The 16,889-nt window shown below is 62.1% G+C and overlaps 1 protein-coding gene across 27 annotated transcripts in view; it reads right to left on the reverse strand.

The window, feature by feature from the left end:
- Positions 1 to 16,889, reverse strand: part of ABLIM2 (actin binding LIM protein family member 2) — a 143,166-nt gene that overhangs the window by 15,891 nt on the left and 110,386 nt on the right. For 12 of the 27 annotated variants that reach the window (XM_023253443.2, XM_023253441.2, XM_045056666.1 and 9 more), the window contains 3 exons: positions 16,708 to 16,849; positions 5,299 to 5,360; positions 344 to 398 (listed from right to left, as the gene is read on the reverse strand). In XM_023253443.2, coding sequence (XP_023109211.2) covers positions 344 to 398; positions 5,299 to 5,360; positions 16,708 to 16,849 — 259 coding nt within the window. Of the gene's footprint in view, positions 1 to 343; positions 399 to 5,298; positions 5,361 to 16,574; positions 16,850 to 16,889 lie in introns of those variants that run through there. The other 15 variants (XM_045056667.1, XM_045056659.1, XM_045056655.1 and 12 more) reach the window with 5 other exon arrangements.

Raw genomic sequence — 16,889 nt, forward strand, 5'->3', positions numbered from 1 at the left:
TCTCAAGGATGCAGAGAAGGGAGGGCCTGAGGCAGGGGAGCGGGGCATCTGAGGTGGGAGAGGAGAGAACCAGGGGAGCAGGAGAGGGAGCACCAGGAGCGAGGGGAGCCCCTCAAGTAGGAGCGGGAGCACTACGAGCGAGGGGAGCACCTTCGGTAACCTGAGAACGGAGGTAAAGTGCTCCTTGCGAGGACACGCGCCCTCCCTGCTCCCCCCACCGCACGGTGCTGAGAGCCTTTTGCCAGCTGGCCCTGGAGGGGCCCGGGTCAGGATGACACTCATGGAACCGTGTAAGTGACCCCTGCCCCAGCCAGGGACCCACGGGGGTCCGCGCGTCTTGTACCTCGCGTGCCCCAGCTGGCATCCGGGTCTGCTCCACAAGGGGCCAGATTGGCGTTCTGGAAGAGAAAGAGAGAGGGCGGCAGGAGGCAGGTTGTAGGGGCGGGTGGCCGCGCCTTGGTGGTGCTGGCCCGGGTGGGAGGAGGGCGGGCAGCCAGGAGCCCCCGGTGCCACGGCTCCAGAAGGTCCTCCCGGCCCCTTCCAGGCCTGCGCGGACCCTGCCTGGCCCGGCTCTCCTGCCGCCCTTCAAGCCATGCCCGCGCGCCTGCTCTCTGGGCCCCGCACAGCACGGAGACCGGACCCCGAGGGCCCCAGCGCTCCCGCGTGCCGGGCCGGCACAGCCCCTGGACGGAGCCCCGCGTGGGGCACTCAGGTGGTGACATTCGGAAAACACGGGCCGCCCTCCCTGCTTCGCGGCATTCATTGGCAAGCTGGCATTTCGGTGCATCACGACCCCGCAAGCCCACCTGAAAAACTCATCCTGCAACGGCTGAGGAGGGCCCGGGCCCGTAAAGCGGGTGCCGAGCCCCCGAATCTCTACCCCCGCCTCCTGCGCCTGGTGTGAGCACCACCAGTCGGGCTGAGCCGCTCGAAGAGCACCGCTTCCTCAGGCCCAGCGCCTACACGGGGTCTGACACAGGCTGGGCGCTCGCGGCCGGCGCTTCTGGAATTGGGTGCAGGGGTTGACCTTCGAGGTGACCGCTTCGCCCCGGACTGCGCCACGGGGAGAGCGCCTTCAGCGCCGCTTCCTGCCGCGGACAAGCGGCGGTCGAGGGGCAGGCACAGTCCCAGGGAGTGTGGGGGCAGAGACCAGCCCGGAGAGCCCCCAGCCCACGGTCCTGCAGCCCAACAGGGGAAACAGGGGTGGTGAGTCAGGCGAGCACGGGTGGGGGCCTGGGGCCAGTCTCTACGGAAACGGTTGGCGTTTTGTTCACCACGAATTAATTTGGATTTTAAAAGGTACTCATCAGGGGCGCCTGGATGGCTCTCTCGGTTGAGCCTCTGCCTCTTGATCTCAGCTCGGGTCGTGATATGAGTGGTTCGCGGGTTCGAGCCCCATGTTAGGCCCTAGCGCTAACAGACCGGAGCCTGCTTGGGATGCTCTCTCTCTCTGCCCCTCCCCTGCAGGCGCTCTCTCAATAAACAAACAAATAAATAAATAACATCTGTGATCAATCACTATTTAAAAAAAAAAAAGAAGGCATCGCATTGGACCATTATTTACTTTGATGACCGAGCCTTTGGGCAGGTGCCTCACTGGCCTCACGACCCTGAGCCAGGTGCGTTCGCCTCCACTCCCTTTTACCACCATCACAGAATAGTTCTCCTTGGGGGTATTTCCTGAGACGTTATTCTCAGGACACCGGGAAGCACCCCCAGGGGGCGCCTGTCTGGCTGGGGAACCTCTTCCCGCATAACACAAGGCAAACCTGCGTCTATTGCCTTCGCCCGGCTGGCCTGTGGTGCGGAAGAGAAATGCCTCCCCCTAGTGCCCACTTTCCTGCATCACAGGCCCCCGCCGCCGACCTGGGCAGTTAGAGCCCCCTTTCTTAGCAGCAAAAGCGCCCTGTGGTCTGCCAGGCTCTGAGACCAGACAGAGACTCCCAGGAGACAGGGGTGGAGGGCCGGGGGCCGCGGATCAGTCCACAGCAGGGGAAGAGCGGTCTCCCCGTGGTCTTCCAAGCGTCTGAGATCTTCAAGACCTCCCTGGTGCAAGGGAGTCTCGTGGTTACTCCTCCAGAGATGGGGTGGCCAGGGGAGCCCCGGGAACGCGATGCCAATAGGCACGTCCCTGGCTGATCCCCCTACGGGTCTCAACAGAGGCCCCAGGGAATTTAAAGGCAACCAGTTAGTAACCCCTCCCACTGGCTGGAGTCTCCGTGCGCCAGCCGCCCTCCAGATATATCCCACAATCTTTGCTGCCAACCCAGGAGACGGGTACCATCCTGTCACGTTATGGACGAGGCTCAGAGAGGTCAAGCAACGAGCCCGAGGTCCCACAGCGAATCCACAGAACTGTGACCGTTTCAACCCATGTCTTTCACGTCTCAAAAATCAGACCGCAGCTGTTAGCAGTAGGAAAGGAACGGTGGCCGGTCACCGTTATTTTCCGGCTGAGGCTCCCGTCGGAATGTGCCAACAGCCACCCGTGTGGGAGCAAGAAAGGGCAGGGGGCTTCTGCCTTGACGACGACTCCACGTGTGGGAACCGTGCCGTGGCGCGCGCGGAGGAGAAGACGCCACCCGCTTTAACTAACGGTCGCGGGTCCTCACGACGCCCTTGAGAGGCAAGGGTGACGTTTTCAAAGACCAGGAAGGAGAGCCTCAGGAAATGCGAGCGGGTGGCCCAAAAACGTGCCCGGAGCCGGTGGCAGAGCTGGGGGCCAACCGAGGGCTGACAGCGGTACGTGTGCTTTCCAGGGTCACGGCTGGAAAACCTCAGACTTCTTCGCCAAGGCTTTCCTTGTACACAGACGTTTTGGCAAACGCTTGATGGACACGTGGAAGCCTGATTCGCAAGATACGCGTCCCCCGTAGACCCCCTAGGCTGCTTGCCGTCTGCCCCGTGCACTTGCGCCATTCGCTTCCCGTGCCTTTTGGTTCAACGGATCCGCACGTCTGATCTCAAAAGCCATGTTCCAATTGCCTGCCGTCCTGTATTCTATCCGGGTCTCCGGCACTGCCGGGTGGCTCGGGGCATTTTCACATACGAAGGCAATACCTGCCCGATACCGTGTGTCCTCACAAACTAGCGTCCCCTCTGCCTGCCGTTACTACAATGTGACAGCCTCTGCCTTCTACTTGGAGAATTCGATTACACTCCTCGTTGCCATCAGGTGGCCGGCGGTCGTTCTCCTGATAGCAGACCAGGCGGCACAGGGGGAGCCACGCTGCCAGCCACAGGAATGGCCACCAGTGGCCACCGCCCTGGTCCTTCCATGGAGATGAGCAGCTACCACAGGTAGGCTTTGTGGCAGGCTGGTTATCAGGGTATTTTAATGAGCCTTGGGACACGGGGTGGTGACCCCTTGTGACAAATTCCTCTCAGAGCAAGAACTAGAAACCTCCGTCTCCCCCTGATGAACTTGAGTTCCTTCTTCCCGCCAGAGGGGAACTACACAGCCAGTCCCGTTTGCCTCTTTGCCCTGGCCGCTAGGAAGCTCAGAGCTAAGCTTCAGCAGTTTTGCTCATACCAGGCTCTTCTGTTTCTTGTACAATTCTGGTAACTTCTTTCATGCTTTTCTCCTCTGCTCCCTTGTGGTTGGAGGTCATGGGTTTTTGGTCTGAGTGCACCTGTGCTTTGGAGCCCCTGCTCTCACTAGCTCTAGGAGAGGGAACGAACATTGCATCCATGCTGGGGCATCTGGATCAGCCGTTCCCAGCTCTTTTGGGGTGGGGGTGGGCGTGTGACGCCACAGCCTTCTCTGCAGGTGCTGGGGCATCAATCCGGCTCATTCCGGCGTGTACCAAGGAGGGCACCTCCCCAGAGGATGCACGGCCCAGGCGCCAATGACGTAAGACCAGAGTGCGGAGAACTCCTCTCTTAACAAGGGCAAGTCCCAGGACTTGGCGTGGGGGGTGGGGCACCTTGGCATGGCCTAGCCTGTGACCACCGCCCTCGTAGGCCCCCGAGCCACACAAGAGCTGTTCCACGTGTGCGGAGAACGTTCTGGGATGGTTTCCCCACCACCTTCAGGACGCCTAACCCCGAGCCCGAGGGTTTACATCTCCCGCCCACCCCGTGCCCTCCCCGCCGTCCACTGAGGATGAAGGCTGGAGAAATCCTTAGAAGGAAATTCAGGGAAGCATGCCGCATGCGTGCGCCCTGACTCGGCCCCTTCCAGGACGCGGGTGCGGTTAGTGGCAAGAGGGGGTTCACTAGAGTCAAACCATGCAGAGGTGCCTGGGCCCAGGACAGACACAGCAGCAGGTGGGCCAGAGCCTGAGGAGGACAAAGAAGGCGGAGAAAATGCCTGAGGCATCCCTGTTCTTGGATCGTCCCGGAGGCGTCTGGGACCCTGGATGTGAGGTCTGCCCTGGGGGACCGGGGGAGGCTGTCCCCAGCATTCTACACTTACTGCCAAGACCACTGAAGGGTATCACAGGGGGTGACTTCTGAGCGGCTTCTCTTGCGGAACGACTTGCCTCGGTTTTAGACAAACGTCCTCAGACAACAGAGGCTGCCTGACCGCGGGTCTCCTGGGGCTGTTGCGGGGGAGGCGGGGGGGGGGGGCTCTGGTGCCATCACACCTGCCCCACCCCAGTCCTCACTGGGGACTAGTGAAGCCACAGGAACAGCAACAAAAATGAGCCCAGACCTCCCGTGGGGACAAGGCAGGTGCCAAACTACCCGGGCTCACATTCCCATGTCCCAAGACTGGGAAAACCAGACGAGGAGGTCAAACCAGCCTTTAGCTGGGGGGCAGCCAGAGAAAGCCAAGGACACGGTGTGGGATCCGATAATTATCACAGGTGGAAGCGGCATCATTAGGGACGATAACGGGGATGATAATAGTCACAGATGTTAATGACACCACTAGCGGTGACAGTCCTGATGGTCATGACACCCCAGGAACGGACGTAGGTCCTCGGTTCACGTTGCTCGTGAACCAGCCGACCCTTTAAGGTCCTTAATAGGCTCTGGGTCACAGAAGAAGGACGTGGGCCAGGAGGGGCCTCAGAGGATCTGAATACTCTGGGTGGCCCCTGTCTCCCCCTGCCCCCACACTGAGGTCTCTCCTTGGGAGCCGGGGCCAGGTTCAGAGGGGAGGGGGGTGTCCCAGTTCTGGTCTGGCCCTGGTCTGCGGGGGTGACAGCAGGGCCCCTGGGGACAGCAGGCAAGAGCTGGTGGGCGAGCGGGGTCCCCGGGCCCCTCCTTCTGGCCGTGTGGGCCCCGCGCTCAGGCTCACGGCGGGTGACGGTTAGTGCACCGCGAGCCAGGGAGGGGTCGAGTACCTACCCGGTGGTCCAGGCCATTCTTTCCGTGTCCTGGGAGAGGGTCAGATTTGGAATAGGGGGATCCTGAAACAGACACAGCACAGCTCTGTCACGGACGCACGCAGGCTCGGCCAGGCAGGGGAGGAAAGGCTCAGCCCCGGCCGGCGGGGCTGGGTGGTGACACCCAGAAAGGCCCCTGAAGGTCACGCCCCCCCCCCTCAGTCGTGGCCTCTGTCTCCAGGGCGCTGACCGAGGAGGAAGCCAGCAAGGGCGTGATGTCCCTGAGCCCGCCTAGGACCCCAGGAACACCCTGGGGCCCAGCGCTGGTCCCGGTGGGCACCTGTGTTCTCTGACGGCCTCAGGCCTTGGTGCCACCGGTCCCCCAGGCCGCGCTCCTCGCCTGGTGGACCCGGCGAGCTGGGGGCAGAGTCAGGACCCCTGTGCAGGGTAGGGCTGTGCCCTCCTGTCCCAGAGGCCGCGCACGGAGGCCTGCCACCAGCAGGTGGCAGGAAAACTATTTTATTTTTTAAAAGACCTTAAGCTGTTTGCAGTTGTGGGGGGTCACATTAAACGCCTAATGTCCAGCTTCTCTTGAAGCAGAAAAGGGCTGGCCTGAGACCGTGGGACCCCCACGCCCGCTCCACCTCCATGGCTCACGTCCCCGGCTGCCCCGCGTGGGCCCCGGGGTCTGAGATCTCCCAGTTACGCCCCTGCAGCACGTGCCTGGAGAGGGCAACGCAGAGGCTCTCTGCGACGTCCTTCTGGCCGAGAGGGGAGTGTGGGATGCGTCCTGAAGGCGAGGACGAGTGGCAGAGCCGGGCCACCCCCACTCTGGGGGAGCACCTTCAGGAGGCTTGTCCCCGGTCCCTGTGGGCCCTTAATACTCAGGGACCACGTCTGCTCCATCCGGGGGTCCTGGCTCCCAGCACCGGGCCGGGACCCAGCAGCCCAGGCAGCAACGTACCCCGGGAGCCTCCAGGCTGTGGGCCCGGCGGGGGGCGGAGCACGTCTCTGTGTCCACAAGGCCGTGTGCACACCGGACCAAGGGCGGAGGACAGGGCCTCGGATGAGCTGGGTGCCGCGCACAGAACTGCCCACCCACCCACTCCAGGACGGCCCTGCTCTGAGCAAAGGATACTTATCCAGATGCCCTCGTCTCTGGGAGTCCTCGCCGAGTCTGTGAGGACAAAGGAGACATTCTGCGTGCACGTGGACACGGGCAAGCCTGTAGGCGATGCCTCAGCTGGGGAACCGGTCTTGGGGACCTGTTTGCTCCCGGGTGGCCTGTGGGAAGGCCCTGGATGCGGGTCGGAGAGGGCCTTTTGCCACATCGAGGGCAGGGCTCTCAAGCTTCCTTGAGCAAAGGCGCCCTCTCGCCATGCGAGATTTTACATGAACTGACACACAAAACAGGGGGAAGGGGAGACAGAAGTGGGGTGAGGGGCGAGGCGCCAGCCCCACTCTTGCCGTCCCTCTTCCTCCCAGCCTCTCTCAAGCCTCCTCCAGGTCATCAACTAGCTTCCCATTCTACAGAAGGCGAATCGAGGCTCAGAGATCGTGGAGGTGGGGGGGGGGGTGCTGCCCGAGGGCGCCCAGCCCCGTGATGCAAATGAGGCGTCCTGACTCACAGTCCTGGGGTCCCTCCTAGTTTACACACAGAGCCAGGCACACTTGGGGACGTGGGGCTGTCCGGTCGAGGATCTGAGGGACCCTCCGCCGAGACACAGGAGGCCCTTATCATCCAAAGATGCCGGGGCAGTGGTTCTCAAAGTGGGGTCCCTGACTAGCGGCATCGGCTTACCTGGAACTGGTGAGAAAGGCAAGTTCTCAGGCCCCGCCCCCGACCTCCTGCATCAGAATCCAGGGCTGGGGTCCCGTGACCTGGGTTTTCACCAGCCCTCCGGGGCATCGTGACGGTTCGGGAAGCACGGCTTTAGGGCCTCAAGAACAGCAATGCCCTCACCTCTAGCCGTCACCTGGAGGCCCTGCTGTCACACGGACGGCTGTTACAATGTCCCCTGTTCAGACCGCCATGTGCCAGCCTCTGTATTTTACTGCTTCTCGTGCAGAGACCCTACTCCCCAGAGGCCACCCTGTTCTCCTTTTTAGTGACACTTGTCACAGGTATTTCTTCCACCTACCTTGAGCGTCCATATCCGATAACGTTAGAAATTTCGCTTCACCGGGATTCAAACAGGATTTCAGAAACTCATGAAAAGCAGAGCCAATCACGTTTGCCCCATTTTTTGCCTGTTCCGCTGGGCTTTCTGTTCAGAAGCTCCAACCTTCTCTTAGCATTTCCTTTCGGCCTGGACCACTTCCGCCCACAATTCTTGAAAGAACGTCTGCTGGTGAAAACGTCTTACTTTTCCTTCGAGAATTTCTGCGTTTCCCATTCATTCCCGGAGGATGTGCTCCCCCAATACGGAATTCACGCGGACGAGCAACTTGCTTTCGGCCCCCGTGGTTTCTGATGAGAAATGCTTGCCTCCAGACCGGCGTTTCCCTACAGGGAGTCTGTCTTCTGTCTCGGCTGCTTTCAGGATTTTCGACCCTCTGTCTTTAGATTTTAGAAGTTCAATTGTGATGGGTTCTGGAGTGAATTACCTTGGACTCATCCCACTTGGGGTTCACGCAGTTTCTGGAACCGGTAGGTTTATGTGTTTTGCCACATCTGGTAAGTGTTCGGCCACATCCTTGAGTACTTTTTCAAACCCACTGTCTTCTCTCTTTCCGGGACTCCAATGCTACGAATATTGCCCCGCAGGTCTCCGAGGCCCCGTTCGTTTATTTCCTGCTGTTTTCCCTCTGTTGTGCCGACCGGGTCCCTTCTGCTGTTCCATCTACGGGACCACTAGCTTTCCTCTGTCATGTTCTGCTGCTGTGTTATTGAATCTACATGATGATTTTTAAATTTTGATTATTTTCTTTTTCATTTCTACCGTTTCCGTTTGGCTCTTTTCCAGAGTATCTGTACTTGCTTGTTGAAGTGTTCTGACTGCTGGCACTCAAGGTCCTCGTCCGGGAACCCCAACATCCAGTTCGTTTTTCAAATATTTATGTGTGTGTGTGAGTGAGAGAGAGAAAGGGAGCGAGCGAGCAGGAAGGTGCAGAGAGAGGGGGACAGAGGATCCAAAGCAGGCTCCGTGCTGACAGCAGAAAGCCCGACACGGGGCTCAACCTTGCGAACCGTGAGGTCATGACGTGAGCCGAAGTCGGAGGATCGACGGACTGAGCCACCAGGCGCCCCAACATCCAGTCCTTCTCCATGTCGTGTTTGTTGCTTGTTTTTACCCAAATTGTTATCTTCATGGCTCTTGGAGCAGCCCTCTATCGTCTCCCGGACATCTGAGACTTTGCGTCGGAGGACGAGGATGCCGGGTCCCAGGAAAACCTCCCACGGAGGCCGCTGCCACCTGGTTGGGTTTGGCAGATGGGGTTTGTGGGGGATGCGGCTTCGAGGACAAGCCAGTTTTCAGAACATTTGTCAAGGGCCCTTGCGACCGGCCGAGTCCAGCCGGTGCCTGTCGGCACTGCCTGCGGGGGTGAGATGCGCTTCCCTGGTGGCTCCGTGCCCCGAGGTGGGGGTGGGAGATGCCAGCCGTGGTGGAGAGGGCCTCCCAGGCCCACCCTCCAGGCTGCCAGGAGCCAGCGGGCCTCCCGCTTCACATCTGCTGGTGTGGCCAGGGGAGCGAGACGTCTACCTGGCCCCTGGTGCCACTGCATGGGAGGTGGGAGACGTGGGTCCCGTGTTTTCCCTCGAGTCCTGGGGTCCAGCCCACCTCCTCTTTCCACCCTTGGAGTTCTGTGATCTGTCTGCTGTATTGTTTCGGGGGGGGGTGGGGTTTGGCTATACGTAGTGGGGACCAGCAGGGATAGTAGGGGAGGGTCCACTCTCTCCCCCCCAGGGTGCCATGTAGACCCGTCAAACTTGGTCTCTCTGGGGCTGGGACCAGCCATCAGTGGATTTTAGAGGTCCCAGGGACCCCATGTGCAGCTAGGGTTGAGAGCCACCAGTTTAAAAAGTCCCCCCACACATTCAGAGACTTTACCTGACCCTCATACGCCTTCCCATTACACATGGCCTCCCTTTACGGGTGACGAAGCGGGAGCCTAGTGAGAACAAATGACCCCTAAAGGTCAAGGTCTGCTCACAGCGAGGGCACGGCAAGAGCCCGGGACTTCCGGCTTCAGGATCCAGTGATCCCTTCCGCTCCAGCAGCTCTGCCTGGTGTGGGTTTTGCAGGGGGGGGGGGGGACTTTCAGGCACCTGCGTGTCAGATGACACTGGGTGGCCAGAAGAGTGCCCGCTGTGTGTACTTGAGAGAAGGCAGGTCTACCGCCCCTGGGACGAGGCGGCAGCTGGGTCGTCGTCAGTCTCATCAGCTCTGCAGGTGCTGGACACCCACCCGCCCCCGAGTCCTCGCCAAACAGGCTCCCCTGCCACCTCCTCTCAGAAGCCCACCGGTGTCAGCCTTGCCCCTGGCGTCCTTCGGGACCGCTCTCAGGGCCCCGGTCTCCTCGGGTCTGGGCCTCTTCTGGGCTGGCTTCCGACCGGTTGGAGTATCCTCAAGGGGAGGATCTCAGGGGCGGGCGGCTGGTCCCGATGCAGCTGGAGAGCGGCCAAGACCGTCACAGCCTCCAGGCATTCTCGGTGCAAACCTGGCATTCTCGGTGCTTCCCTGGGCAGAACTTTGTCAGCTCTGCCAGAACCACAACGGGTTTTCCACTGACGTGTGGCTCCGCGACTTTGCGGCCGTGTGGCCCTGCACAGGTTTGGGTCCTGCACCGGCTGGAACTGCCTTCCACCCCGATTGACCGTGAACAGGAGGCCCGAAGACGGTCCGAGCTCCAGGCTTCAGAAGCCGGCGAGAGGGGGCCGCGGAAGGCTCACCACGACCCGGGCCGCGGACTTGACCGCGCTCTGCCGAGACATCCCCCAAGGCTCAGGTCGCGGGATGCCGGGTGCCCACACGTCAGCCGCCAAAGCCCAGGTGCTTCCTCCCGGGACGACCGGATCATCCCCATTGACGAGGCCATTTTCAAAGCAGACAAGTTTGCTTTTGTGCCAAAGTCACAAGGCAAGTGACGAGCTGGGATTCACGTCCGAGTGGACCAGCACCGGATCTAGCACTCCCTGCCGGCCGGTCCTGTGACCTCGTGGACACCGTTGCTGCCTGTATCAGCGGCAGCCACTGTCATGCCCCCTCCCCCCCCCACCAGAAGCAATGCTGTGTCCCACGAAGAGAGGAGGGGGCTGGTCCCCGAAGGCCCAGCGCACAGCGCTGCCGAGCACTGAGAAGCGAGCGCTCCCCAGGCGCTAACCGTCCCCGTCCTCGGGGGAGAAAGGACACAGACGGTCATTGATCAAGTGCTCCCGGCCTGGGATGGGGGAGGGGAGCCAGCTTCCAGCTGGGTGGGGGTGTCTCAAGACCCCAAGGCAGATTCGGAGGGGAGCAAAGGAAGCCCTGAGAGGTGTGACCTGAGACGTCGGCTCCTTTCCAGGAACAAGGCACTGCCTTCGGCTTATGCCCCTGTCCACCACTCAGACGCCGCACCCCGCCCGGTCCCCGAGGGCAGGCCTGCTGGGAAGCGGTTACACAGGGGATCTGGCTAAAAGCAAAGAGTCCCCAGCCAACCCCCATCAAAGGGCGGTGGGCTTTGCCCGGGGTGCCCCACTCTCGCAGCTGGGGTGGTCTCTAGCGACGAGGGGCCAACAGGGTTTTCTGGGTCAGGGTCCCCTCCGTGACGTCTGGCGGGTCCACTGCTCTTTCTAGGGACTGGACGGGAGCAGAGAAAGAGAGGGATCTGTCCATGCAGCTGGAGGCCACGGTCCTGCAGAAAGACGCGGCTGGCCACGCCCTCCCCAGCAGCCTCCACGCCAGCTGACCTAACCACCTGCTGATCAGGTGGCCGCCCCCCCCCCCGCCCCTGGCTTCCGTGGCCCACTCCCCTGGCCGTGGCTGTCTTCATCCCTAGTGGTTCATCTGGGTCTCCTTGTGCCCCAACACGGCGCCTTGCCCGCCCGCCCACTCTGTCTCTCCCCTTTCCTCCAGGATTCAGCAGAGACAAACAGGAGAAGGGCCCAGAGGGAGCTGGGAGTAAACCCAGAGGACCACACCTCATTTGGGCCTCAGACCCTTTGGAGAACGTGCTGCGATCTCAGGAACACGGGTCTATCGGGCACCCGTCTGCGGAAAGCCCTGGGCCTCAGACTACCCACTCGCCTCCGGGCGCTGAGGACCCTCGGGGACTCACGCTCACGCGTCTCCTGAGCCCCCAGCCCGTCCGCCCGCCTCCGGCTGGGCCTGGATGTTCGGGCTTCCGGCTCGATGGGCTCCTCCCAGAACCACCTGGTTCTTTCCCTATCTCTGAAGAAAGGCACCTCCATCTACCCCACGTCACTCCTGATTCTGTCCCCCCGGCCACACGAGCCTTACCTGCTCACACAGGGTCCTGCCATTCAGACCACTCAAGGGGCTCCCCGCTGCCTCCGTGGACACCCCAATCCCTCGTTTCCTGGCCTGGCAGCCTCCATTCTACCCTCTGTGAAGTTGCCCGTCCGTCCTGGTTTTCCATACGTAGAACGGCCTGCCTCGTCCCCCTGCCCGCACCCCTGCACCGCTGGCCCGTTCCTCAGCAGACAGAGAAGCTTCCTGGCACCACGACAGACCAGCTCGGTCCCGGCTGGTCCCTCCCCTGCCACTCCACTGGCCTCCTGTTTCCCAAATGGCCACCCCACTTCTCACCTCAGCTTGTTTCTACATGCCGCGTGTGCTGCTTAGAACACCCCCCGGGGACACCCCCCTAGCACCCCCCAGGACCCTCTCCCCTAGGACAACCCCCCAGGATGCCCCCCCCAGGGAAACCCCCCCAAGACACCCGCCCCATAGGACACCCTGTCCCCGGACACTCCCCCAGGAACACACCCCCCCCTGGACACCTTCCCCAAAGGAACCCTCTGCTAGGAACGCACACCCACAGGACACCCTCCCAGTAACTGTCCCCCAACCTGGAAGATGGCAATGGCCTCATATGGTCTTTCGTGCCCCCACTCAGGCCCGACGAGGTCAGGGCTCTGCCGGGAACCCTCCAGGACCACAGCTCCATTTGGACGCCAGGCTGGAGTCATCCCCGGGTGACCGAGTCCCCCATGGCCCCGTGCATCACAGCCCTCACCCCTACCACACGGGCCCCCTTGCCACCCACAAGCCTGCCAGGCTTCCTCTAAGTGTCCACTTGGTTCGAGCCTATACCCCCTCGGGTCTCGCTCAGATATGGTCTCCCTTTCCCGGCCGCCGTATTGAAGACTATCCCCAGCACCTCCTGGCCTCCTTACCTGCACGGCATTGATGGAACTTAGTTTCTAACTCTGCTCTTGAGCCCCCACCCCACGAGCAGCTGGGCTCCTCGGGCCAGGGTGTCATCTCTTCGGGCCTCTGCTCTACCCCCAGCACCTACGGCGGGGCCTGAATACGGAAGGTGCTCGGGAAGGTATCTGCCGAAGGTCGGGAGGGTGGCGCCCTCCCCCTGGGCCTCGTCTGGCCCGTCGTGAGGGAGGAAACAGCCCTGACGTTGTTCTTCAGTCCTGAGGTTTGTGGAGCCACCCCCGGGGGCCGCGGGGCCCACGTGAACCAGATGCTGTCGTGAGACCGGCCGACGGCGAATCGGGGTCTCTCTTTCAGTCGTGGACTGGGACACGTGGGAACAATTGTTGCCATCCTGCAACTCCAGGAGTGACAGGGGACGGGCGAAAGGCCACCTCTGACCAAACCTCAGGCCGGTAGCAAGCTGCCGCAGAGCCCTGCCTCCTAACCCCCGTGCCCGTGGGCGCTGGGAGGGACCCAGGGAGGCGACCACGGCCAGGCCCCACACCAGGACCCCGGGCGAAGACCAGCGCGTCCCATCAAACACGGGACTCCACAGGGAGGGACACACAGAAGGGGACGCAAAAGCCAAAGCCACAGGGACCACCATCTGTGCTGCCTCAGTTTCCAAAGCAGAGCTTCCTCCCCGCCCACCCCCCGGCCCCTTCTCCATCCCTCACATGTGCTGGGGCCTGAGGAAGGGCCTGTTCCTTCAGAAGCGCTGGGGTCTTTCTAGGGGTCCCTGAGTCCTCCGGGTGGGGTCTCCAGCCGGCTGGGGCTTGTCTTATGCCGACACTCCCCTGACCACGCAGAGGGCGTCGTGGGGGACCTCAAAGGAGAAGGCAGAACCTCAGGGGCTCGGAACGTGGGACCCAGGGCAGGCAGCAGGCCCGTCCGCAGGGTCCAGGCTGCGGAAGGGGGCTCACGTCGCCTCGTGTTCTTCCGGGGGCTCAAGACCCTCTGCTTCTAACAAGTGCTCCGTGCCACCCTTCCCCGTGCCAAAGTCAGCTTCACTGGTGCCACAACGTACCAAACACACGGTCCAGATAGGACCCTGGGTGTAGGACAAAGGAAAAAAGCAGTCTCTCATATTTCAACGAGACCCTCTTCAGAAGGGGTGACGGTGTGAGCGGAAAGCCGCTGCCACAAAGGAGGGGGGTCCGCGCTGCTCTGTCACTGCGCCTCAGTCATCTGCTTCCCTGCGCCACACTCCCCTCCGCCTGTCCGCTGCCTAGCACCATGTCCTGCACATGGTAGGTGCTCAATAAATGTTTGGTGGAGGGATGGATGAAGCACTGAATGATGAGCTCGGCCCCAGGTGAGATGTGCCGATGGTGTCATGGGTGGCATGAGCCGTGCCCCCTCCCCGTCACCCTCGGAGGCCCCCGGTGGGTGGCGGCGGGATGCACGTGTGCTCGCTCCCGCCGGCGTCTCTGCCTCTCTCGCGCCCTGTATGCTTCTCCGGGGCGGGGGCCGCTCTCGTCTTCTCGGTGCCCCCCTTTGCGCCCCACACAGCGTCTGGCACAGAGTGGGTGCTCAATAAATACCCGTTGAATTTAACGCATCTCAATTCAACAAACATTTATTGAGCGCCCACTGTGTTGAGTGTCACAATCCTACCTTCCTTGGGGGCGCTACAGATGGGTGTCCCAGGGACGCGGCTGGGCGTGCCTTGCCGTGTGCAACTGCTTCGTTCGAGAACAGTCATCTCCCAACGGGACCGGTGTCGATGCACTCACGTTGGGAGCTGCTCGGGGATAGTCCAAGGAGCCCCGGGCAAAGAGGGGACCTGGCCCTCGGATTCTGGGTGCTGCCCACCCCGCCCGAATTTCTCAATCGGCTGGCAGCTGGCAAGGCACGCTCGATGTGGGCATGGCCAGCAGCCCGGGTCCATGCACATCGGTAAACAAGGCAGTGTCTTCAGGACACGTGTGATAGCACAGTGGGCTTCCTGCAGAGGAGCCGACATCGGGACACCGTAGAAAGTGAAGGAATGACAGAACCATGGTGATTGCCAGAAGCAAGCATCGGTAAAGGGAAGGCCACACACACACACACACACACGTTGTATGCACTTTGGAGGAACCTCCCCAGTTAGATGGTGGATTCTGGCACAGGCCAGGTGATTCCTGAAGGCCAGGTGTGCCCGGATGAGAAGCACCAGCACCCCCCTCCCCCAATCTGTGGTCGCCTGCCTCTGCCCCAGTGATGGGGCGGCAACAGTGGGGGCGGGGCCGAAACAAGACCTTGCAGGTGTGTGATTGGCCGATCAAATCAGCGCACACAGCCTCGGGCCTAGCCGGGGTCCTCCACCTCTGGGACACCGGGGGCACCTGGTTGCAGCAGGTGCAGGCGAGCTCACACCGCTCCCGGGGCGAAGGCAGCACGCACGGGGCACACGGCAGGTGGGCGGCACGAGGAGGTCCCCACCGGCAGCCGGTCTCCTGCCTCGGCTTCTCCCCGCGTGGTGCCCCTCCTCCCGCGGGTGGCCTGCGAGCCTAAGTGGGGATCCCTGGGTCAGCGGGAGGCGAGGGGCCGAGCCCCGCCCAGCAAGCAGAGGGCGGAAGGCTGGAAAGGGCCACCCTGACGTCCCCAGACACTGGCTTCCTGAGAGCTCCTGGGCCTCGCCGGGAACGCCACGACACCCGGGCACAGGAGGGCGGCTGGAGGCACCGCCTTCCAAAACAGCTGCCGTGAGGAACTAGGGAACACAAAGCAGCAACGGCCCGGGGCCCGGGTGTCAGTCCTGCGCCACCCAGGGCGCCGGGTGCCTGGAGGAGAGACGGGCTGGGGGACGGACTGCGGCTGCCCGGTCGGTGGGTCGTGCTGGGACCGGCCCCGGGCCTGCACCCCGCCTGCGGGCGGTACGGGCAGCCGGGAGGGGTGCCCCCGTGGTGGACGGGTCACTCTGGGGGACTGCTTTGGTGGGGCCTTCCCGCGGTGACATCCACCCTTTGCGCCGGCCCAGAGATCCCCACATTTAGAAGGCTGCACCCCAGGCAGGGCCGGAGGTGCAAGGCGGGGCTGGGGTGGGCTCACAGATGTCTGCTTACGGAACTCATCCACGAAACGGTGCGTCTTTGCTGTGCTTGGGGCTCTTTTCCAACCATCAGCGATGCCCGGCCTTCTTCACCCCTCCCCTGCCCGCGAAGGCTTTCATTTGTCAGCCCCGTTACGGCTCAGTCATGGAGGTGAGGATGACAATGACAGTCTGTTCGCTGAGCACCTACTATGGGCCAGGCAGAGCGCTGGCTGTGCGTGCGCGTCCCCTCCTCTGGTCTCTACCCGCCCGGCCGGGCAGGTGGGTGGGACAGAGGCCCCGCGACGAAGCAGCGGCCCAGCCGGCATCCGCCTTGCTCTCTGCCTTCTCACGCCCGTCCCCATCCTTCGCTTTCGCGCTCCGCCTCACGCTCACCCACCGGGCACCACCCACGGCCCCTCTGGGGCCCGAAGACCACGTCCAGACCTTCCGGGGGCATCCCTCTGTAGCTGGCCGTGGTTTCCCTGGGAACTCACAGCCTCTAGAATACCGTGTGGAGCCTCGCCCTACATCTGAAAGCCACTCCTAATCCAGCCCTCACGGCCCCCAGAGCCAGACGGTCGTCATCTGTGCTCCCTGGGGACGGGAAGCCCCCAGTCCCCGGATCTCTGCTCAGGACCAGCACCGGGTGGCAGTGCCCTGTCATTGACTCCCAGTCTGGACTCCCCTGCCTGGACCATGCTTACGTCTGCTCTGGGAAACAGGCCCTCAGCTTCCAGCCTGGCGGCCCGAGACGCCTTCTTTGCCAAAGAGCCCGGGAGCCCCATTTGGCTTTCTGGGCTCTGGCCAGCTCCGGAATGTTCCAGGAGACAGGCCAGCATGCCCGCTGACAGCTCGCCAGCTAACGATGCCCGAGGGAAACTCAAACAGAAAAGGGTCCTCACTCCTACCTGGTTTGCTCTTATGTATTTTTTTTAATGAGCAAGGCTTGGATCTGGGGGGACGGGTTCCAGGCTGTGGGGCCCCTTTGCTGCGAGGCCTTTCAAGCCACACGTACAGCTCTTTGCTCAAAAGAACCACTCACGTGAGTAAAAGTTGTCCCCTTGCATTGTTTGGAGAGGGTCTCTATCGGTCCCGCTACTGAGGGACAAAGACTGGCTGTCTAGGTCTGGAGAATTAGTCCTAGTGTCTGCGTCCCCCTTGAGAATCAGCCAGCTGGTCTTCTGCTGAGAGAAAAAACAAGTCACGTGAATTTCCAGGTCATCG

The sequence above is a fragment of the Felis catus genome, chromosome B1 (assembly GCF_018350175.1).
Source record: "Felis catus isolate Fca126 chromosome B1, F.catus_Fca126_mat1.0, whole genome shotgun sequence".
NCBI classification, from domain to species: domain Eukaryota; kingdom Metazoa; phylum Chordata; class Mammalia; order Carnivora; family Felidae; genus Felis; species Felis catus.